General features: G+C 40.5%; 1 protein-coding gene across 1 annotated transcript in view; it reads right to left on the bottom strand.

Annotated features, from left to right (window-relative positions):
• LOC117517429 (glycogen phosphorylase, muscle form) overlaps positions 1-23,627 on the bottom strand; it is a 57,790-nt gene that overhangs the window by 19,213 nt on the left and 14,950 nt on the right. The window contains exons 5-14 of the mRNA XM_034178440.1: positions 18,359-18,490; positions 18,143-18,254; positions 17,975-18,057; positions 15,019-15,162; positions 14,724-14,816; positions 13,085-13,231; positions 12,739-12,902; positions 12,435-12,549; positions 10,922-11,023; positions 1,189-1,336 (exon numbers count right to left, since the gene is read on the bottom strand). Coding sequence (XP_034034331.1) covers positions 1,189-1,336; positions 10,922-11,023; positions 12,435-12,549; positions 12,739-12,902; positions 13,085-13,231; positions 14,724-14,816; positions 15,019-15,162; positions 17,975-18,057; positions 18,143-18,254; positions 18,359-18,490 — 1,240 coding nt within the window. The remainder of the gene's footprint in view (positions 1-1,188; positions 1,337-10,921; positions 11,024-12,434; positions 12,550-12,738; positions 12,903-13,084; positions 13,232-14,723; positions 14,817-15,018; positions 15,163-17,974; positions 18,058-18,142; positions 18,255-18,358; positions 18,491-23,627) is intronic.

Here is a 23,627-nt window from a genome sequence, read left to right as displayed (position 1 = left end):
TCTCTGTTTGGAAGGACATGAACTTACAACATTCCTCCGTCTCTGCCTGCTGTGCTTACATGGAAATATATAAAACATCATTCACCTTTGCGCTGGGCTGCAGCGGCTGGACACAGCGCACCTCTTTCATGTCCTTGTTGATTTTGGGCATTTTTCTGCTCCATCTGGTAATTGGAGCTTGCAGGTTTGAATCCCATGAGTGGCATTTCTTTTTTTGAAATTTAATCATGGTTAATTAACGGCGGGGTTCTATATTGCGTCCCCTTTTATGTATTATTTATCTCAACCCAGTGATATTCACTAATTATACAGCAGTTTTTTATTTTATTTTCCTCCACATCAGCAGTGCGATGTGGTGCACCATGTCTCGGCTGCTTGCACTGTGTTGCTGCTCGCACGACACTGTTGCATGCACAACAGCATTGCACTGAGATCGTGCATGCCTGCCCATCGGCTCGATGTTTTTGTGGTTCGCTCATACGAGCTGTTTCACTGTGAGTCGCCCTGAATTGTACTTATTCGTACTATGTGTGAAGGGGCCCTTACCCATGGACTACTCAGTGTCAACCAGATGTGACCATCATAATGTTTTAAGAATTTCATTCTGTGTTTTTAATTGTTTCAAAGGAATTGAATATGTTGTGAAACTGTTGTTTTATTTAGTTGCTTTGAGACAGGAAAAATCACTAAGGGATCCTTAAGTGTGGTCCTTAATGCACAGGTTGGTCCCGGTGTGCAGCTGGGTGCCTTGCATGGCAGCATCCTGACAGTGGTGTGTAAATGAACAGTGTAAGGTATCACTGTAAAACAATATGAGGCTCTGCATCAGATGAAAAAATGCCAATGTAATATAAGCAACTGTTTCATTTAGTTTTCTGGGTGTTTCAAAACCGATACCTACATGTAATTGTCTGAAACAATTGGTTGATTTATTATTTTGGGTGTTTCACTTAGTTGCTCAATTATCTCTGAAGCTATTCTTTCATTTAATATTTCAAACATTTTGAAATAGTGAATCATTTTAAAAACTATTGATTTAAGTACTTAAAAACAGCAAATCATTTTTCTGAAGCAATTATTTTATTCAGTGTTTCAAGCATTTTGAATCTGTGAAATATTTCCCAACAGCAAATGATTAATTTAATGTTTCAAGTGTTTCAAAACTCATTGCTGTCGAGTGGAACTTACGGTTGTAATAGGTGATGATGTGCAGACAGTTGAGCAGCTGCCTCTTGTACTCGTGGATTCTTTTAACTTGAATGTCGAACATGGAGTTGGGGTTGATCTTCACTTTGTAGTGCTCCTCCAAGTGCATGGCAAACTTCAGCTTGTTTTCCTACATGTCATACAGCCAGAGAGTGCAGCAGCACATATTACATCCTGCGGAACACTGTGCATCTGGAAAGTATTGACAGCGTATCACTTTCTCCACATTTTGGTATGTTACAGCCTTATTCCAAAATGGAGCAAATTAATTTTTTTTTCCCTCAAAATTAACAGAACCCCATAATGACAACATGATTTTTTTTTTTTTTTTTTTTGCAAATTAAAAATAAAAGTCTAAGAAAGCACATGTACATAAGTATTCCCACCCTTTGCTGAGCGGACGGCCAGCTCCAGAAAAAGTCCTGATGGATCTGAACTTCTTCCATTTACAGATGATGGAGGCCACTGTGCTCATTGAGACCTTCAAAGCAGCACAAATGTTTCTATACCCTTCCACAGATTTGTGCCTCTAGACAATCCTGTCTCAGAGGTCTATAGATAATTCCTCTGACATGCACTATCAACTGTGGGACCTTATATGTAGACAGGTGTGTGCCTTTCCAAATCATGTCCAGTCAACTGAATTTGAATGAACTGAATTTACCCCAGGTGGACTCCAATTAAGCTGTAGAAACATCTGAAGGATGATCAATGGAAACAGGATGCACCTGAGCTCAATTTTGAGCTTCATGGCAAAGGCTGTGAATACTTATGTACAGGTCATTTCTTAGTTTTTTTTATTTTTAATATATTTGCAAAGTCTAAACAAAGCCTTTTTCACATTTGTCATTATTGGAAATTGTGTGTAGAATTTTGAGGAAAATAATTATTTGAACTTGAACTTATTTATTTGGCACACAACTCGTCAATAACAAAAACTGATTTACAAGACAATTCCACAGTGACGTGTGACCAAAAAGGGGGGTGAGCAGAAGCAAAGCTTATAAACGCCCACCCCATATATACATACATACATATATACACATTACCTACCCCCAGAGCAAGCACACAGGCGACAGTGGTAAGTAAAAACTCCCTCTGATGTATTGAGGAAGAAACCTCAAGCAGATCAGACTCTAAAGGGTGACCCTCTGCTTGGGCCATGCTAGAAACACATTTAACAACACAAACTCAAATCCCATTATCATAAACATATCAAGTGAACACCGTGTCGTCTACATACATATTTACATACATATACAGTATACATGTATACGCACACCAACATACACCTACACATACATACATAATTACACACACACACACATATATACACACACATACATACATACATATATATGTAACGGAGGCCAGCAGGTGTCGCTGTGCAGATGTAGTTAGTAAACCTCACTCCCAACAGCTCAAAAGTCCGACTTCCATGCCGAGGATCGTGAGTTCGCATCCTGAGGGGAGCGAATGGGCGGACTCATAACAACACAATGCAGAGTGCAGCCGCTACACATACATATATATACATATACATACATGCACATACACAAATGAATGTTACTGTACAAGTTCACAATTACAACTGACAACACAAAACTCATCGTACTTCATTAGATACATATCTTGAAAACATCATTTTTTTTATATTGATTTTTAAACTGATTGATATTTGGACATCGTTTGAGTTCATCCATCAGGTTATTCCATAATCTAGGGCCACATATGGAGAGACAAAAACCTTTCCTGGTCGTCCAAGCGCCAGCAATTTTAAAATGATAGTAGCCCCGTAAATTATATTTTCTTTCTCTCTCAGTAAAATATTCTTGAATTCTAAATGGCACTTGTTTATTTTTCACTTTGTGCATTAATTGAACAGTCTTGAACAAAATCATATCATTAAGTTTTAATATTTGAGATTTAATGAACAGTGGGTTGGTGTGGTCTCGATAACTTGCATTATGAATTGTCCTTAATGCTCTTTTTTGAAGAATAATGGTTGCAATGTAGTTTTGTAATTGTTGCCCCAAACTTCACCGCAATAAGTCAAGTAGGGTGCAACCAAAGAACAGTAGAGAGTATGTAGTGCTCTGCAATCAAGAATGCTTTACTTTATTTAATACTGCAATACTTTTTGATACCTTCATTTGAATATGCTGAATATGAGCTTTCCAATTAATTTTTTCATCAATAATGACACCTAAAAACTTATTCTCTTTGACACGTTCTATGTTTACCCCATGTATATTTAACTGAATTTGTATGTCTTTTTTATAATTTCCAAATAACATGACAAATTTAATGATAATTTGTTAATATCAAACCATCTCTAACTTTATCATTTCTGTTCCTAAATCATATAATAATTGTTGCAGATTTTCCCCTGAGCAAAACAGGTTTGTGTCATCTGCAAAGAGCACAGTTTTAACCATATCTGATACTTTACATAAATCATTAATGTATAAAATAAATAATTTTGGGCCCAACACAGAACCCTATGGAAGCCCACAAACGATGTCCAGACATGAAGAACAGTATTCCCCGAGTTCTGCTTCCGGTTTTGTAAGTAGCTTTTAATCCAACTCAGAGCAACTCCTCTGATCCCATATAGTTCCAACTTTTGAAATAATATATTGTGATCAATTGTATCAAAGGCCTTTCTTAAGTCAATAAATAAACCTGCAACTATTACCCTTTGGTCCACATGTTTATTGATCTCTTCTATGGAATTGAGCAATGCCAGAGTTGTGGACCTTTTTGCTCTAAAACCATATTGACTTTCATCAAGCAAGTTGTGTCGATCTATAAATTTATCCAGGCTGCTGTTGTAAAGTTTTTCCAGTATCTATGAATATTGTGACAGTAGAGACACAGGCCTGTAGTTAGTAAAAAGATGCTTGCTGCCAGATTTGAATAAAGGTATCACTTTTGCCACTTTCATACTGTTAGGAACAATCCCAGTTTGAAATGATTTGTTAAAAATATATGATAATGGTTTTGCGATTTCAGTGATTATTCGCTTTACTAAGGACATATGTACCTCATTATGATCCGTTGACTTTTTACTTTTACATGTACTAACTATGTTAATAATTTCCCTTTCATCTACTGGGCTGAGAAACATTGTGTGCAGATTTCTGGTGATTAATTGCTGATTTTCCCATGTACTGTGTGGGATTTCAGCTGCCAGATCTGGCCCAACATTAGCAAAAAATTTATTGAAACTATTCACTACTTGGCTCATGTTATATTCATCTTTGTTGTCATAAGTAAAGTATGTTGGATAGTGGTGTCCAAAAAATGAGGTGGGCTTCATAGATAATTGGCAAAGCTTCTGGGGAAAACCTGGTCTTGTTAGGAGAGACGGCATCCATCCCACTTTGGATGGAGCAGCTCTCATTTCTAGAAATCTGGCCAATTTTCTTAAATCCTCCAAACCGTGACTATCCAGGGTTGGGACCAGGAAGCAGAGTTGTAGTCTTACACACCTCTCTGCAGCTTCTCTCCCCCTGCCATCCCCTCATTACCCCATCCCCGTAGAGACGGTGCCTGCTCCCAGACCACCAATAACCAGCAAAAATCTATTTAAGCATAAAAATTCAAAAAGAAAAAATAATATAGCACCTTCAACTGCACCACAGACAAAAACAGTTAAATGTGGTCTATTAAACATTAGGTCTCTCTCTTCTAAGTCCCTGTTAGTAAATGATATAATAATTGATCAACATATTGATTTATTCTGCCTTACAGAAACCTGGTTACAGCAGGATGAATATGTTAGTTTAAATGAGTCAACACCCCCGAGTCACACTAACTGCCTGAATGCTCGTAGCACGGGCCGAGGCGGAGGATTAGCAGCAATCTTCCATTTCAGCTTATTAATTAATCAGAAACCCAGACAGAGCTTTAATTCATTTGAAAGCTTGACTCTTAGTCTTGTCCATCCAAATTGGAAGTCCCAAAAAACAGTTTTATTTGTTATTATCTATCGTCCACCTGGTCGTTACTGTGAGTTTCTCTGTGAATTGTCAGACCTTTTGTCTGACTTAGTGCTTAGCTCAGATAGGATAATTATAGTGGGCGATTTTAACATCCACACAGATGCTGAGAATGACAGCCTCAACACTGCATTTAATCTATTATTAGACTCAAATGGCTTTGCTCAAAATGTAAATGAGTCCACCCACCACTTTAATCATATCTTAGATCTTGTTCTGACTTATGATATGGAAATTGAAGACTTAACAGTATTCCCTGAAAACTCCCTTCTGTCTGATCATTTCTTAATAACATTTACATTTACTCTGATGGACTACCCAGCAGTGGGGAATAAGTTTCATTACACTAGAAGTCTTTCAGAAAGCGCTAGGTTTAAGGATATGATTCCTTCTTTATGTTCTCTAATGCCATATACCAACACAGTGCAGAGTAGCTACCTAAACTCTGTAAGTGAGATAGAGTATCTCGTCAATAGTTTAACATCCTCATTGAAGACAACTTTGGATGCTGTAGCTCCTCTGAAAAAGAGAGCTTTAAATCAGAAGTGCCTGACTCCGTGGTATAACTCACAAACTCATAGCTTAAAGCAGATAACCCGTAAGTTGGAGAGGAAATGGCATCTCACTAATTTAGAAGATCTTCACTTAGCCTGGAAAAAGAGTCTGTTGCTCTATAAAAAAAGCCCTCTGTAAAGCTAGGACATCTTACTACTCATCACTAATTGAAGAAAATAAGAACAACCCCAGGTTTCGTTTCAGCACTGTAGCCAGGCTGACAAAGAGTCAGAGCTCTATTGAGCCGAGTATTCCTTTAACTTTAACTAGTAATGACTTCATGACTTTCTTTGCTAATAAAATTTTAACTATTAGAGAAAAAATTACTCATAACCATCCCAAAGACGTATCATTATCTTTGGCTGCTTTCAGTGATGCCGGTATTTGGTTAGACTCTTTCTCTCAGATTGTTCTGTCTGAGTTATTTTCATTAGTTACTTCATCCAAACCATCAACATGTCTATTAGACCCGATTCCTACCAGGCTGCTCAAGGAAGCCCTACCATTATTTAATGCTTCGATCTTAAATATGATCAATCTATCTTTATTAGTTGGCTATGTACCACAGGCTTTTAAGGTGGCAGTAATTAAACCATTACTTAAAAAGTCATCACTTGACCCAGCTATCTTAGCTAATTATAGGCCAATCTCCAACCTTCCTTTTCTCTCAAAAATTCTTGAAAGGGTAGTTGTAAAACAGCTAACTGATCATCTGCAGAGGAATGGTCTATTTGAAGAGTTTCAGTCAGGTTTTAGAATTCATCATAGTACAGAAACAGCATTAGTGAAGGTTACAAATGATCTTCTTATGGCCTCGGACAGTGGACTCATCTCTGTGCTTGTTCTGTTAGACCTCAGTGCTGCTTTTGATACTGTTGACCATAAAATTTTATTACAGAGAATAGAGCATGCCATAGGTATTAAAGGCACTGCGCTGCGGTGGTTTGAATCATATTTATCTAATAGATTACAATTTGTTCATGTAAATGGGGAATCTTCTTCACAGACTAAGGTTAATTATGGAGTTCCACAAGGTTCTGTGCTAGGACCAATTTTATTCACTTTATACATGCTTCCCTTAGGCAGTATTATTAGACGGCATTGCTTAAATTTTCATTGTTACGCAGATGATACCCAGCTTTATCTATCCATGAAGCCAGAGGACACACACCAATTAGCTAAACTGCAGGATTGTCTTACAGACATAAGGACATGGATGACCTCTAATTTCCTGCTTTTAAACTCAGATAAAACTGAAGTTATTGTACTTGGCCCCACAAATCTTAGAAACATGGTGTCTAACCAGATCCTTACTCTGGATGGCATTACCCTGACCTCTAGTAATACTGTGAGAAATCTCTAAAATTAGAAAGGTCTTGTCTCAGAGTGATGCTGAAAAACTAATTCATGCATTTATTTCCTCTAGGATGGACTATTGTAATTCATTATTATCAGGTTGTCCTAAAAGTTCCCTTAAAAGCCTTCAGTTAATTCAAAATGCTGCTGCTAGAGTACTGACGGGGACTAGAAGTAGAGAGCATATCTCACCCATATTGGCCTCTCTTCATTGGCTTCCTGTTAATTCTAGAGTAGAATTTATAATTCTTCTTCTTACTTATAAGGTTTTGAATAATCAGGTCCCTTCTTATCTTAGGGACCTCATAGTACCATATCACCCCAATAGAGCACTTCGCTCTCAGACTGCAGGCTTACTTGTAGTTCCTAGGGTTTGTAAGAGTAGAATGGGAGGCAGAGCCTTCAGCTTTCAGGCTCCTCTCCTGTGGAACCAGCTCCCAATTTGGATCAGGGAGACAGACACCCTCTCTACTTTTAAGATTAGGCTTAAAACTTTCCTTTTTGCTAAAGCTTATAGTTAGGGCTGGATCAGGTGACCCTGAACCATCCCTTAGTTATGCTGCTATAGACTTAGACTGCTGGGGGGTTCCCATAATGCACTGAGTGTTTCTTTCTCTTTTTGCTCTGTATGCACCACTCTGCATTTAATCATTAGTGATTGATCTCTGCTCCCCTCCACAGCATGTCTTTTTCCTGGTTCTCTCCCTCAGCCCCAACCAGTCCCAGCAGAAGACTGCCCCTCCCTGAGCCTGGTTCTGCTGGAGGTTTCTTCCTGTTAAAAGGGAGTTTTTTCCTTCCCACTGTCGCCAAGTGCTTGCTCACAGGGGGTCGTTTTGACCATTGGGGTTTTTACGTAATTATTGTATGGCCTTGCCTTACAATATAAAGCGCCTTGGGGCAACTGTTTGTTGTGATTTGGCGCTATATAAATAAAATTGAATTGAATTGAATTGAATTGAATTGATCTCCGCTCCCCTCCACAGCATGTCTTTTTCCTGGTTCTCTTCCTCAGCCCCAACCAGTCCCAGCAGAAGACTGCCCCTCCCTGAGCCTGGTTCTGCTGGAGGTTTCTTCCTGTTAAAAGGGAGTTTTTCCTTCCCACTGTCGCCAAGTGCTTGCTCACAGGGGGTCGTTTTGACCGTTGGGGTTTTTACGTAATTATTGTATGGCCTTGCCTTACACTATAAAGCGCCTTGGGGCAACTGTTTGTTGTGATTTGGCGCTATATAACTAAAATTGATTGATTGATTGATTGATTGATTATTTGATTTGGGTTTATTTGCTATAATACTATTCAATATTTTCCATGTTTCCTTTATATTGTTTTTATTATCGTTTAGTATTTTTCCAAAGTATGATTTTTTACAGTTCCGCATAATAGTAGTTAGTTTATTTTTATAGTCCTTATATTTAACCTCTGCCTCTCTTGATTTACTTTTAATTAATTCTCTGTATAGCCTGTTTTTCTTTTTACATGCCTTTTGAAGACCTTTTGTTATCCATGGGTTAGCTTTATAGTTATTTTTATTATACTGTATAATTGGACAATTTTTGTTATATGTACGTATATGTTGAGAAATATGTGATAGCTTCTTCAGATTGCAGGCGCTTGCAATATTGTTTTTTCTCAGTACATTTTTTATTAAACTTCAAATCAGTTACTATACAAATTGGTAAATGGTCACTAATATCATTAATTAATAAGCCACTTAGTGTTTTGGTATCTATCATTTGTAAATATATTATCAATGAGAGTAGTTGAATGTGAAGTGATTCTTGAAGGCCTAGTCATTTTTGGATATAGATTTAGACTGTACATAGTGTTACTAAAACCCTCAGTTACTATATGCTGATGCGGGTTTAAGAGATCAATGTTTATATCTCCACAAACAAATACTTGCTTATTACCCATCTGTGAAAACAATTTCTCTGTCCAATTTTGAAATTCTTCAATCTTAGAGCCAGGAGCTCTATACGAGGGCTGTCAATAAAGTAATGGTCCTTTTTATTTTTTTCAAAAACTATATGGATTTCATTCATATGTTTTTACATCAGACATGCTTGAACCCTCGTGCGCATGCGTGAGTTTTTCCACGCCTGTCGGTGACGTCATTCACCTGTGAGCACTCCTTGTGGGAGGAGTCGTCCAGCCCCTCGTCGGAATTCCTTTGTCTGAGAAGTTGCTCAGAGACTGGCGCGTTGTTTGATCAAAATTTTTTCTAAACCTGTGAGACACATCGAAGTGGACACGGTTCGAAAAATTAAGCTGGTTTTCAGTGAAACTTTTAACGGCTGATGAGAGATTTTGAGGTGATTCTGTCGCTTTAAGGACTTCCCACGGTGCGAGACGTCGCTCAGCGCTCTCAGCCACAGGAAAAACACCTCTGTTGAAAGCCTTAAGGACAAGTTGGAACATGTCCTGCTGTTAAACAATTTCTCATATACTCACTCCACTGAAAGCCATCAAAAGCCGCCTGGATTTTACAAATGGTTATCAACACGGAGGTGTTTTTCCTGTGCCGCCGCACCGCGTCGGCTGCGTCCCGACGCGCGGACCCGTCCGCACGTCTTTCATTAAAAAAATCTCCTTTAACAGTGGAATATTCGGATAAAATGCTGAAACCGACTTCTTCTGAAACTTCTCTGTTCTCTCACGACGTCCTGGATCAATAGAGCCTGAAATGTGGAAGTTTTCAGCTTGAACAGGCTGACGACGGCGGCTGAGAGCGCTGAGCGACGTCTCGCACCGTGGGAAGTCCTTAAAGCGACAGAATCACCTCAAAATCTCTCATCAGCCGTTAAAAGTTTCACTGAAAACCAGCTTAATTTTTCGAACCGTGTCCACTTCGATGTGTCTCACAGGTTTAGAAAAAATTTTGATCAAACAACGCGCCAGTCTCTCAGCAACTTCTCAGACAAAGGAATTCCGACGAGGGGCTGGACGACTCCTCCCACAAGGAGTGCTCACAGGCGAATGACGTCACCGACAGGCGTGGAAAAACTCACGCATGCGCACGAGGGTTCAAGCATGTCTGACGTAAAAACATATGAATGAAATCCATATAGTTTTTGAAAAAAATAAAAAGGACCGTTGCTTTATTGACAGACCTCGTATATGCAGCTAATTATATAGCTATAGCTAATTATATTTTTGCCTTTTTCCATACCTATTTCAATTGTGATGGATTCCAAAAGATTTTCCACAGCCACAGTCATTTGATCTTTAATTTTGTAGTTAATCCTTTTGTCAACATACAAAGCCACTCCTCCTCCTCTATTTCGTCTATTCAGATGATTAAATTCATAACCCTCCAGCTCATAGTTTGTGTCATCACCCTCTGTAAGCCATGTTTCTGTTATGGCAATTATACTGAATGGTTGACAAAATTGTTTAAAATAGTCTTTGATACTCCCAAAATTTTTGTAAAGATTCCTGCTATTAAAGTGGATTATTGACAATTTCCCGTCACTTGAAATGTAGTTATTGTATTGTTCCTCTGTGTAATGCTGACAGTTACTATCTATGAAGGAATAGAAATGATTGTCCAGATCTATCTCATATTTCAGATCCTGTATATGATGCTCAGTGTACTGAAAAGGTTGTAATTCCACATTCATCCACTTTGGAATATGGCTTTAATATAACAAGAAAAAGTGGAAAAACTGAAGCGCTGTGATACTTTCCGGATGCACTCTATGTGCCTGTGAAGCTTTCTGAGTCTGAACAGCTGTAATAAAAGCATTTATGCATGTGATATCATAAAACATCAAGACATAAAACAAACCAGTAGTTTGTTTACCTGCTTCACTTTAGCAATGTCACGGATGAAGGCTTCATCATTCACAAACCTGGTCAGACTTCTCAGCTGGTCGAGGTCACGGATAAAGTCCTCGCCAATTCTCTATTTTACAAGAATAAATAAATAGATAAATAAATAAATACATTTGTGCTTCGGATTCACTGATACTTTATAACATAAAAAGGCCTTTATTTCCTACAGTACACAACCCTCTACATTTTTGTATTGGTATCATCTTGAAATGCCATTTCATGTAGGTCACATGTCAAAACAGGCATTAAGACATTTTCAAGACTCTTGAAATTGTCAGAGTATTTTTGTCTTGAATCACAATTTTGTTGCACCATATCAATCCAAAAAATACCTTTTTGTTTTGGTAATATCCAATAGATTTATCTGTCCTCTGCTGAACACTGCCACCTGCTGGATGGTTCAACCAATCACCTCAGCAGGTGGTTTAACTGATGAGCTCCTCCCTTCAGAGTTTAAAGTCTTGATCCTGCTGAGGTGATCCAGATCAAGGAAAACCTGCATTGCACAGTATGACACACTATTGCCCACCTATGTGCAAGACGGATGATGGAAATTCTTTCATTTACAAAGTGCCTAGGTCTGATGGCCACCCAGGCCTCTCCAGTTTGTCTGACAAAGTGTTCCATTAAAGCCTATATAAACTGTATTATTCAAGTCATTTAAGACAACCAACAGCTCCTGATAGAGTCTGAACAATTTATCAATCGGCCGATAATATCAGCCGATATGACCCTTTCATGAACATATCGGTTTTGGCATTACTGTTGCCAATATGCGTTTATTTTATCAACTAAACAATGCAGAAAACACTTTTACTGTTGAAAAGTGTATCACTACATAGTTTGTTCAGCAGAGGGTGCTCCACTGGCATTGTATACAATACTGTCAAGCATGGCTGGGACTCTAATCACCATTCAGACACATTGGCTACAAGAGGCAGAGGCAAAGCGACCAGCTGCCATTCATTTTCAATTAATGTCGGTATTTTACAGTGACAAGAGACAAGTGGCGAGGCAAGGCCAACATAGATGAGAGGTGTATTTTATGCAAATGCTTAATGATGCAACACGGGGAGTGACAGCTGAGTCAAGGCAGTGTGATGATAGCATGACATACACTGGTTGGTTGTTAGCTATTTATTGTAAAACATCAAGCCTCACTTAGCCCTCTATGTCATGAGGCTTTGATTATGAATATTTAGGAATCACTATCATTATTCATGTGTACATTGGTAAATATATCAGTACTGTAAATTTTGACTTCCTAATCTCGGTATCAGTATCGGTCGACCAAAAATCTGTATCCGAAGGGTCTAGTTCTTGCTATATGGCTTAACGTCCACTATATGGACACAACACAGTGCTGCATGAGTGATTTTTTATTTTTTTTTTTTTTTTTTTTTTTGAGGGGGATTGGCATGGTCAGTTGACAGGTCGTGCTGAGTGTGAGGCACACTGCGTCTGTTCAGAATGTAGCTGACCTCAGCAATGACCTCAGCCAGGCCCGGGTTGCACATAACCAGCCAGCGGCGAGGTGTGATGCCGTTGGTTTTATTCTGGAACTTATGTGGCTCCATTTCATAGAAGTCCTTGAAACTGCAAACAGAGCATCACATCTGTCAGGGCACACGAGGCTGAGGCAGCAGGCTGTGAAATCAGGCCACAAGTCTGAGGATTTATGAAAGCAAGGCGACATACAACACACACGCACACACACACAGAGAGGATGTGTTTTACGGCTACTCAGGACTACAGGCAGTTTGGTGTTTAGTGTTAACGACTTACACAGTGTCTTTAAGGATGTCAGAGTGGATCTGGGCCACGCCGTTGACAGCATGAGAACCTACAATGCACAGGTGGGCCATATTGATCCTCTTCTGTCCACCTTCCTCAATGAGGGACATTCTCCGCAAGCGATCATTATCATTAGGGAATTTAGCAGCAACTTTCTGCAAGATTTAAAACAAAGTTATAAAACAAATCACTTATTGACATTTTAGGCATTAAACCCGGCTTTTCCAAAGCCTATGCATGTGTCCTGCACTTTTTGGTTTGAAATAAAGTCTCAAAATCACATGTTTTATGCAGCAAGCTCTAGAAAGGACACTGCGCTGCAGTGAGTGCTGCTCACCTCCAGGTGGCGCCGGTTGATCTCATAGACAATTTCCAAGTGACGAGGCAGCAGGTGAGCAAACAGGTCAACAGGCCACCGCTCCAAAGCTTCAGGAAGCACCGTGTGATTTGTGTAGGCACAAGTGCGCACACAGATGTCCCAGGCCTATAGACAGCACAAAGTCACCTTTAAATATCACACTGAAAGGAGCAGGGAGGTTTATTTCCCCGACACTGTTTGCTAAATGTCGCCGTCACACTGACAAGCATTATGAAACAATGACTTTTTTCTAGCTTTCGTCATTGTAACTTATTATTTTTATTATTCTTATAGCAACTGGAAAGACGGAACAACTTCCTGAATTCCTCATTATCTATCATTTCCTTCATATCAGCAGTCATTTATTGTCTAAAACAGAATAATTCTCAGAAGCAATTGTCAGCTTTTCAGAACAACTTTTTTTTAAGGAGTCTGTACCTTCAATGGTTCAAAATCTTGAATTACATTCTGAGGCAATTAATTCATTTAGTATTTCAAAATGGCAGTAATTTTCTGAGGCAACTGATTCATTTTCTATTATTATGATCATCATTATTACAAATACTGAATCATTCCATGAAGCAAATGGCATACTCAGTATTTGGAGCTTTGCATAACTAACTTTGTCATGAAAATAAGAATAATTTACTGAAGCAGTTGTTCAATTTACTGTGTTCAGCACTGTTGTCACAGTAACTTTGAAAAGTTACTTTATTACTTACATTTGACAGTTACTTTAGTTACTTCATTGGCAGCTGCAGACAACTTATTGGCAGCTGCTGAATGGAACTAATAAAGTAATTAGTAATCTGACTTGGTTAATTTTAAGATTGAGTACTCAGATTAGTTACTTTGCTGATTACTCAATCTTAAGAGTAACCAAGTTAGATTACTAGTTACCTTTTTTAGTTACATTACTTATTAGTTACAAGCAAGCATTTGTTTTGTGTTTGTGATCCTGGGAATGCATGAGTTATGTGACTTAACTTTTGAATTTACCCAGCAGCCCCTGTGGCGCTTAAACTTGAAACTGGCTTATCAGTAGCCAACAGCCGCGACCAAGTCAATACTAAAAGTTAGCAGTTAACGGTAACTTTTTTATCGGTTTAGCGTTATAAAAGTTAACTTTTCCAGTTAGCAAATTAATGGTTATCAAAGCTAACTTTTCAGTTACCTATGCCCACTATTGGTTGCAGTATATTTTATATAGCTAGTGCAAAAAAAAAAAAAAAAAATTATTTCTGTGTTTCTTGAAAAGACAACGAAGTTCCTGTATGTTACTGGGGGCATCTATATTGTTTCTGAGTTCATCAATTGAATACAGCTTTTGGAAGTTACAAAACTGAGATTACCAAATTGCTTCCATTTTGGTTGCCATATTAATGTTTAAAAAGCTCTTCATTGCACTTTTAAATCTGAAATACGCTTCTGTTCGGTATGCCTGTTTAATGTAGCTATTCTAAACAGACTTTATAAGCACTTCAAATTATTTAAATATGACTAAAACTTGGGATCTGATGGAAGTGATGTTAATGTTTTCATACTACTAGGATCACCTGTGTGCATTATTGGTGGAAATTAACCAAAAACACAACAAAGTAGCAGCTGGTCTTCTCACCATATCCCATTCCAGTTTCTCCACATCCACCAGAACCCTCATCAGCTCTGGAATGGCCAAAGCGGGGTGGGTGTCATTCAGCTGGATTGCAACCTAATAGGAGAGTTCCATATTAAAATATGCCATGAAATCATGTGCAGATACTGTTCTTTTTATCACCATAACTTGGAATAAAAACCACCTACAAGCTGTTCAACATGCCTGAAGAGGCAATTTAACTAAGGCACAGGGAGAACATCAGGGGGAAATCATTTCAATTTCAACCCAAAGTACTTTGCTGAGTTCTTCTCTTTACCTTGTCTGGCAGTTTGCTGAAGTCTGTACGGGCAATCTCCCTGGAGCCAAACTTAGAGACTTTGAAACGGCGGATAATGTCTTGCAGGGTGGCAGACACCACAAAGTACTCTTGCTTCAGACGCAACTCCTTTCCCTCAAAGAACTGAGATAAAGAAAAATAGTTTTGTCTGTTTCACTTCTCCAAGTAAAATTGTCATATTTTATATATCAGTGACTGGAATTCATGCATAGAAAATTATTCATTTTGGGTAAAATTACAATGTGGAAATGAAGTGGTAGCACAGAATGAACCACAAGTAATGTTGTTTGTTTGTTTGTTTGTTTTTTACTGGTTTGGGATGTCCTTTGGGAGCATGAGCCCATCCATGACATGCATGAGCAAAATCTGAAAATTTTGATCTTTTTCAGCAAAGTTGGATGAAAACAAACTGTATCTCAGGTCCACCACAGTTTGTGCTCTCACTTACACAGACACAGATTGCTCCCCACCCCTGTGCCCCCAAAACAAAAACCTTCAAAACTTAAATTAGATGTTTATCTCCAAAATCCTCATTCTTGAGCCTCCACACAGTCAGGGAAAGTGAACCAGGCTTATGTCAGATATAAGACTTCAGAGGGAAAAAGAGCAGACAGTGGCTTTTGTAAGAGACAAAGGATGCTAGTTGGGGTCCAAATTATGGAAATCGTCTTTGGGCTGAGTTACAGGAGCTGCCTTAGGGCCCCTTCACACATAGTGTGAAGTTTGGACGAAGTGCACACTTACTGCGCATGATGCAGGAATCGTGTGCAAACCGTGTAATGTCGTCTCTGCCTCCAACGCCTTGTACACCTGTTGCTACAACTATTTACGCACACAAGTGCCTGAAAGACAAAGTGTGCGCTATGTGAACCCATCGCACCCTCAGGTGCCGGCTAAATTCCAGGTGACACGCACAAACATCTAACACCGCTCACATGGCACTTACAAAATGTGTGGCCAGTCCCACTCTTGGCACGACAACAGATTGCAGACAATCACTTTCGTACTCACAGAGAAATGTGCCTAAGTCCCACACGAGTGTGGCTTTGGTGTGTGCGCTGAGATGACAGGAGGTGTGTCCTCCCACTGAAGCGGCTGTGGAAATCTGTGGATCTGGACAGTCCAGCTGGACACCACGTATTGTGTTTAGATGGACATGGACAAACAACTGCCCACTGTGACGCGTGTGTGTCTGTTTGCTGTTCTCAAGTGGACATAAAACGGAGCGTCAAATCAGAACACGCAGCAGGCGATCTCACTGTCACCTCACCCACGTGAGCTCTGTTCCACATGACGCGGTGTCATGTGGCACATCACGCGGTGTCATGTGGCACATCGTCCACAAGACATGGTTGGTGGCCGGTTGGAGACGCGCCAGCAGATGTGGACATGAATGAGATGAGCGAACTGCTTCTCATTCATGTCATTTCATGACTGTATGTCTGTGACCATGGGTCATCACCAGAGAAACAGATGGATCATATTTGTATTGCCCGCTTGATAAATGTGGTGTTTTTACATGGTGTGTGATTTAATTTTTTTTTGTAATACTTCCATGTCCTTCCTGATATGTGGCAGATTGCTGCAGCTTTCAAAGAACAGCTCCATAGCTCAGTGGTAAAGTCTCTGACTGGCAATCAGAGCTTTTGGACGGCGCGTTCATGTACATAAGTATTCACAGCCTTTGCTTTGCTAGCTAGGATGTCTCTGTACATTGGTGCATTCATCTTTCCCTCAATCCTGACTAGTCTCTCAGTTCCTGCCACTGAAAAACATCCCCACAGCATGATGCTGCCACCACCATGCTTCACTGTAGGGATGGTGCCTGGTTTCCTCCAAACATGACGCCTGGCATTCACACCAAAGAGTTCTTTGATCTTTGTCTCACCAGACCAGAGAATTTTGTTTCTCATGGTCTGAGAGTCCTTCAGGGGTCTGTTGGCAAACTCCAGGTGGGCTACCATGTGCCTTTTAATTAAGGAGTGGCTTCCATCTGGTCACTGTGCCATGCAGGCCTGATTGGTGGATTGCTGCAGAGATGGTTGTCCTTCTGGAAAGTTCTCCTCTCTCTACAGAGGAATGCTGGACTCACAGCGTGACCATCAGGTTCTTGGTCACCTCCCTGACTAAGGCCCTTCTCCCTGACTGCTCAATTTATATGGGCAGCCAGCTCTAGGAATAGTTCTAATTGCTCTGAACTGCTTCCATTTATGGATGATGAAGGCTACTGTGCTCATTGGCACGCTTAAGGCAGCAGAAATATTTCTGTATCCTTCCCCAGACAACAAAGCAACGATCGGAGCACTTCTTTGTTGGTTGAAGCTTCAAAGTGGAGGTGTTACAGAAACGATTGATTACAGACCCGCTACAGGGTCTGCAATCAATGTAGAGAAATTATCATTTTCCCGATAAACACCCTCAAAAACAGTGGCCGCTCTGAAGGACCGATAAGGAAATTAAGCAAAAAGGCTAATGGTGTCGGTGGATCGAATAATTTCTCAATGATTCTCAAAAAAAACAACAAAAAAAAAAAAACGGTTCTCAATACCCAAGCCTATACAGGACCCACTTAAATGCATCACCCCAGGGAGCTGTGGTGGATGACCAATGTTCCCACTTGGATGTTTTGTGTGCAGAACCCTTTCCTAGCCAGAAAACCTCTCACTTCTTAGATTGCCATTAAAATGGCAATTCACCAGTTGCTGTTGTACATTTTTTCAAGGTAATGACAGGTGATTAAGTGATTAAATTCAGCGCCTTTGCACTCAGATTATGTGCTGTGTAAATAAAAAAAGTATAGTTGGACATGCACCAAATGCAATTCCACTATGCAACCTTCTACCACAGATTGTCAAGGTTCAAGCCTAAATGTTAACATTAATCATATGAGCATAGTTCTGACAGATCAAAAGGCAGTATGGATAACATTTCTTACATTGTCGTTAGGATAAAGTACACGGGAGATGTTCTCGGCCACATTTCTGTCCAGAACAGCCTGAATGTAGCCACCGATGTTGACTGTGAGGACAAAATGAAAAATAAATGAGCAATACTTCTATTCAGTGGTTTGACAGCTGCTGCATGATTTAATTTTGTCTCTTACAGTCTTTAAGGTTGAACTCGCAGGGTGCCTTAGCAGACCACAGCCTCATGGTGTTGACAACATTGTTTCTGTAGCCAGGGACAGGGGTGTCATACGGCAGAGCCAAAACCACCTGCCGGCACAGGAACGGGCAAATTGTCTGACACTGTTTTCACACTGATTTATTTTTCAGAGTAGAAATTGTTTAATTATCTGTTTAATTAGTCAGATTTTCACCTGAGTGTCAACCCATTGGACACCATCTGGGCGATGATCTGTTCTGCCATAGAAATGTACTGGACGTGTGTACTCGGGGCGGGCCTTCTCCCAGGGGTTGCCATAGCGCAGCCAGTCATCAGCCTCCTCAACCTGGATGATGGCAGACGTTGCCGAGGGAAGAAAATGACTCATTAGGACACTGGAGCTGAGCTTAACTACAAATGGAAAATAAAGAGGATCATCAGGTCAAGAATAACAAGCAAGCTGACAGCAGAGATTTAAAGGCTTTGTTTTTTCACCTTTTTTAACAAGCTAACAACAGGCTGAGAGTCACTTTTAAAAACAGATATTCAAGTTTGAAGCCACAAACAGGCACAGAGGGTTAAACCACCAGGTGAAAACCACCCTGTTATGACACCTGGTTTCTGTGACTGCTGTTTCAAATGGAAAGGAGCAGCCATTGACCATGCCCTGTCTGACTTTGTAAGAGCAGTCCTATCTAAGTTTTCTTTCGAACAAATCATGGAGAGATTCACAAGGGACACCCAAACAAGAATATAATATTTAGATCATGTGATTGGCTGTAGGGGAAGCCGGGGTACAGTGGATCAGAAATGTTGTTTTGTGGCAGCATAAACACATTATGCATAGGTTTAGGTCATTCTATTGTGGACTTAATACAGCAAGTTATTGTTTATATATTCTGTTTATATATTTATTATATATTTATTTATGTCTCCCCAGGTGTAACTTACAGGTGTTTAAAATCGATTTAAAAATTTTTGATTCACTGTGCCCCGGACACTAATTCACAGGGCACAGTGAATCAACTTAGAATATAGTGACAAAATACATGATTAGAAAGATTTCTTCAAAATTATTAAATATATGCTGATGCATATGCAAATTATAATCCAGCAAACCAGCTATGTAATGTGTGAGTGTCTTATATAGTGATATAAATCCTTTAGAAACTATTAAAAATACAACTGTCATAATTTCTGTTCAAATGTGAAAACAGTTGTTTATATACACAAATTATAGAAATAATTCATGGAAAAATAAATGTATAAGCTTCAACAAGTAATATTTGTCATCCACTTGATACTGGGGCTTATTAAATCACTTTCTAGACCGATTCACTGTGCCCTGGGTGCATATGTCATGAGTCATGTTATCAAGTAGCTGATCAGTTGGACGTGTAGTCTTCGAAGTAATAATTTTTTGGACCACCTTTCCTCTGTTGTGAGACATAAATACAAAGACACTGACATCCGCAAAATTTACTTTTGATAGAAAAAACTGACTTCACTTGCCACTTAGTTTTACCCTTAATACAAGGTCTATTAGAAAAGTATCCGACCTTATTATTTTTTTCAAAAACCATATGGATTTGAATCACGTGATTGCGTCAGACAAGCTTGAACCCTCGTACGCATGCGTGAGTTTTTCCACGCCTGTCGGTTGCGTCATTCGCCTGTGAGCAGGCTTTGAGTGAGGAGTGGTCCAGCCCCCTCGTCGTTGTTTCATTGCCAGGAAATGGCGGAATGATTTGGCCTTTTTTTCCATCAGAATTCTTTCAGAAACTGTTAGAGACTGGTAGCTGGAAACCATTAGAAAAATTTATCTGGCTTTTGGTGAAAATATTTTGGGCTTGGTAGAGAATAATCAATCAGTCAATCAATTTTATTTATATAGCGCCAAATCACAACAAACAGTTGCCCCAAGGCGCTTTATATTGTAAGGCAAGGCCATACAATAATTACGTAAAAACCCCAATGGTCAAAACGACCCCCTGTGAGCAAGCACTTGGCGACAGTGGGAAGGAAAAACTCCCTTTTAACAGGAAGAAACCTCCAGCAGAACCAGGCTCAGGGAGGGGCAGTCTTCTGCTGGGACTGGTTGGGGCTGAGGGAGAGAACCAGGAAAAAGACATGCTGTGGAGGGGAGCAGAGATCAATCACTAATGATTAAATGCAGAGTGGTGCATACAGAGCAAAAAGAGAAAGAAACACTCAGTGCATTATGGGAACCCCCCAGCAGTCTAAGTCTATAGCAGCATAACTAAGGGATGGTTCAGGGTCACCTGATCCAGCCCTAACTATAAGCTTTAGCAAAAAGGAAAGTTTTAAGCCTAATCTTAAAAGTAGAGAGGGTGTCTGTCTCCCTGATCTGAACTGGGAGCTGGTTCCACAGGAGAGGAGCCTGAAAGCTGAAGGCTCTGCCTCCCATTCTACTCTTACAAACCCTAGGAACTATAAGTAAGCCTGCAGTCTGAGAGCGAAGCGCTCTATTGGGGTGATATGGTACTATGAGGTCCCTAAGATAAGATGGGACCTGATTATTCAAAACCTTATAAGTAAGAAGAAGAATTTTAAATTCTGTTCTAGAATTAACAATAATGAATAGAATAAGGAGTGTTACTGTCGCTTTAAGAACGGCCCCCAGCGGCTCTGGGGCGCGCCGCGCTCCGAAGCCGCCATCGACAGGCTGAACGACCATTTCATTTCTAAACGGATGGCTGTCTGGATCCGTGACCATCGTGTGCCATTTCTCTGGTTATCACAAGAGCTGGACATCAACTATTTTCCGTCAGATTTCACTTTTAACAAGAGATTTTGTCATGGAAAGCCGAGCGGAGGCTTCGCGCGTCATGATGGATTCGCTACTGGAGCGAGACAAAACCACCTCCGTTTTGGTCTCACAGGACGGCTTTGAGATGACGTTCAGACAGCTGTCGGTGGTTTTTCCATCGAATGATTATCCGAGAAATTGTGTATGTGCCTGGACATGCCAGAACATGTCCCATGAGGCTTCATCACGGCGTTGCTGTGCGCCATGCGGCACCGCCGCAACGCGCGAAGCCTCCGCTTCTCTTTCCATGACAAAAACTCCTGTAACAGTGGAATGTGCTGTTCATTTCCAAACTGGACGCTGTGTTTTATCCGGGACGTCGTCTGACTAGCACAGGAATTGTGAAAAGACGTGGACATCAGCACTTTTTCGGCACATTGAGACAGACGTGCAGAGGAATTCTGTGCATCGAGGCGGTGCCGCATGGCGCACAGCAACGCCATGATGAAGCCTCACGGGACATGTTCTGGCATGTCCAGGCACATCCACAATTTCTCGGATAATCACTCGATGGAAAAACCACCGACAGCTGTCTGAACGCCATCTCAAAGCCGTCCTGTGAGACCAAAACGGAGGTGGTTTTGTCTCGCTCCAATAGCGAATCCATCGTGACGCGCGAAGCCTCCGCTCGGCTTTCCATGACAAAATCTCTTGTTAAAAGTGAAATCTGCCGGAAAATGGTTGATGTCCAGCTCTTGTGATAACCAGAGAAAGTACACACGATGGTCTCAGATCCACAGAGCCATCCATTTAGAAATGAAATGGTCGCTCAGCCTGTCGATGGTGGCTTCGGAGCGCGGCGCGCCCCACAGCCGCTGGAGGCCATCCTTAAAGCGACAGTAACACTCCTTATTCTCTACCAAGCCTGTAACATTTTCACCGAAAGCCAGATAAATTTTTCTAATGGTTTCCAGCTGCCAGTCTCTAACAGTTTCTGAAAAAATTCTGATGGAAAAAAAGCCCAAATCATTCCGCCATTTCCTGACAATGAAAATCCGCCAAGGGGGTGGACCACTCCTCACTCAAAGCCTGCTCACAGGCAATTGATGCAACCGACAGGCGTGGAAAAACTCACGCATGCGCACGAGGGTTCAAGCTTGTCTGACGCAATCACATGTGATTCAAATCCATATGGTTTTTGAAAAAAATAATAAGGTTGGATACTTTTCTAATAGACGTCGTATATCCAAAAACAAAACACTAATTTATAAGGGGGATGTCTTTATGCATAAAAAATATGGAATAACTGCTGCAAATATATACAGTATGTAGTTTTGCAGATGGTAAAGGCTATATGCCCAACCGTTGGGCAGATAAATATAATGTCTTACCTTATTTGCCCAACCGTTGAGCAGATAAGTCATACATTGAACGTTACATGCACAGCCATTGGGCAGATAAATAAATAACACCGCAATGTATCAAAACAGACAAACTTCTTAAGCATTTTGAACAGAAGCCTTTTAACAACGATGAAACAGTTTTTGAACAAAATGCTGCTTGTTGGCTCTAAGATGGTGTTAGTTTGACACGAGGTCTGTCAATAAAGCAACGGTCCTTTTTATTTTTTTCAAAAACTATATGGATTTCATTCATATGTTTTTACGTCAGACATGCTTGAACCCTCGTGCGCATGCGTGAGTTTTTCCACGCCTGTCGGTGACGTCATTCGCCTGTGAGCACTCCTTGTGGGAGGAGTCGTCCAGCCCCTCGTCGGAATTCCTTTGTCTGAGAAGTTGCTGAGAGACTGGCGCTTTGTTTGATCAAAATTTTTTCTAAACCTGTGAGACACATCGAAGTGGACATGGTTCGAAAAATTAAGCTGGTTTTCAGTGAAAATTTTAACAGCTGATGAGAGATTTTGAAGTGATTCTGTCGCTTTAAGGACTTTTCACGGTGCGAGACGTCGCGCAGCGCTCTCAGGCAGCGTCATCAGCCTGTTTCAAGCTTAAAACCTCCACATTTCAGGCTCTGTTGATCCAGGACGTCGTGAGAGAACAGAGAAGTTTCAGAAGAAGTCGGTTTCAGCATTTTATCCGGATATTCCACTGTTAAAGGAGATTTTTTTAATGAAAGACGTGCGGGCGGATTGCAGCGTCGGCTCGCAGCCGCCGCGACGCTCCATCACAGGAAAAACACCTCTGTTGGAAGCCTTAAGGACAAGTTGGAACATCTCCAGCTGATAAACAATTTCTCATATACACACTCCACTGAAAGCCATCAAAAGCCAACTGGATTTTAACAAATGGTTATCAACACAGAAGTGTTTTTCCTGTGCCGCCGCGCCGCGTCGGCTGCGTCCCGACGCGCGGACCCGTCCGCACGTCTTTCATTAAAAAAAATCTCCTTTAACAGTGGAATATCCAGATAAAATGCTGAAACCGACTTCTTCTGAAACGTCTCTGTTCTCTCACGACGTCCTGGATCAATAGAGCCTGAAATGTGGAGGTTTTAAGCTTGAAACAGGCTGATGACGCCGCCTGAGAGCGCTGAGCGATGTCTCGCACCGTGAAAAGTCCTTAAAGCGACAGAATCACCTCAAAATCTCTCATCAGCTGTTAAAATTTTCACTGAAAACCAGCTTAATTTTTCGAACCATGTCCACTTCAATGTGTCTCACAGGTTTAGAAAAAATTTTGATCAAACAAAGCGC

The sequence above is a fragment of the Thalassophryne amazonica genome, chromosome 9 (genome assembly GCF_902500255.1).
Source record: "Thalassophryne amazonica chromosome 9, fThaAma1.1, whole genome shotgun sequence".
NCBI classification, from domain to species: domain Eukaryota; kingdom Metazoa; phylum Chordata; class Actinopteri; order Batrachoidiformes; family Batrachoididae; genus Thalassophryne; species Thalassophryne amazonica.
This window is presented reverse-complemented; position numbering and strand designations above follow the sequence as displayed.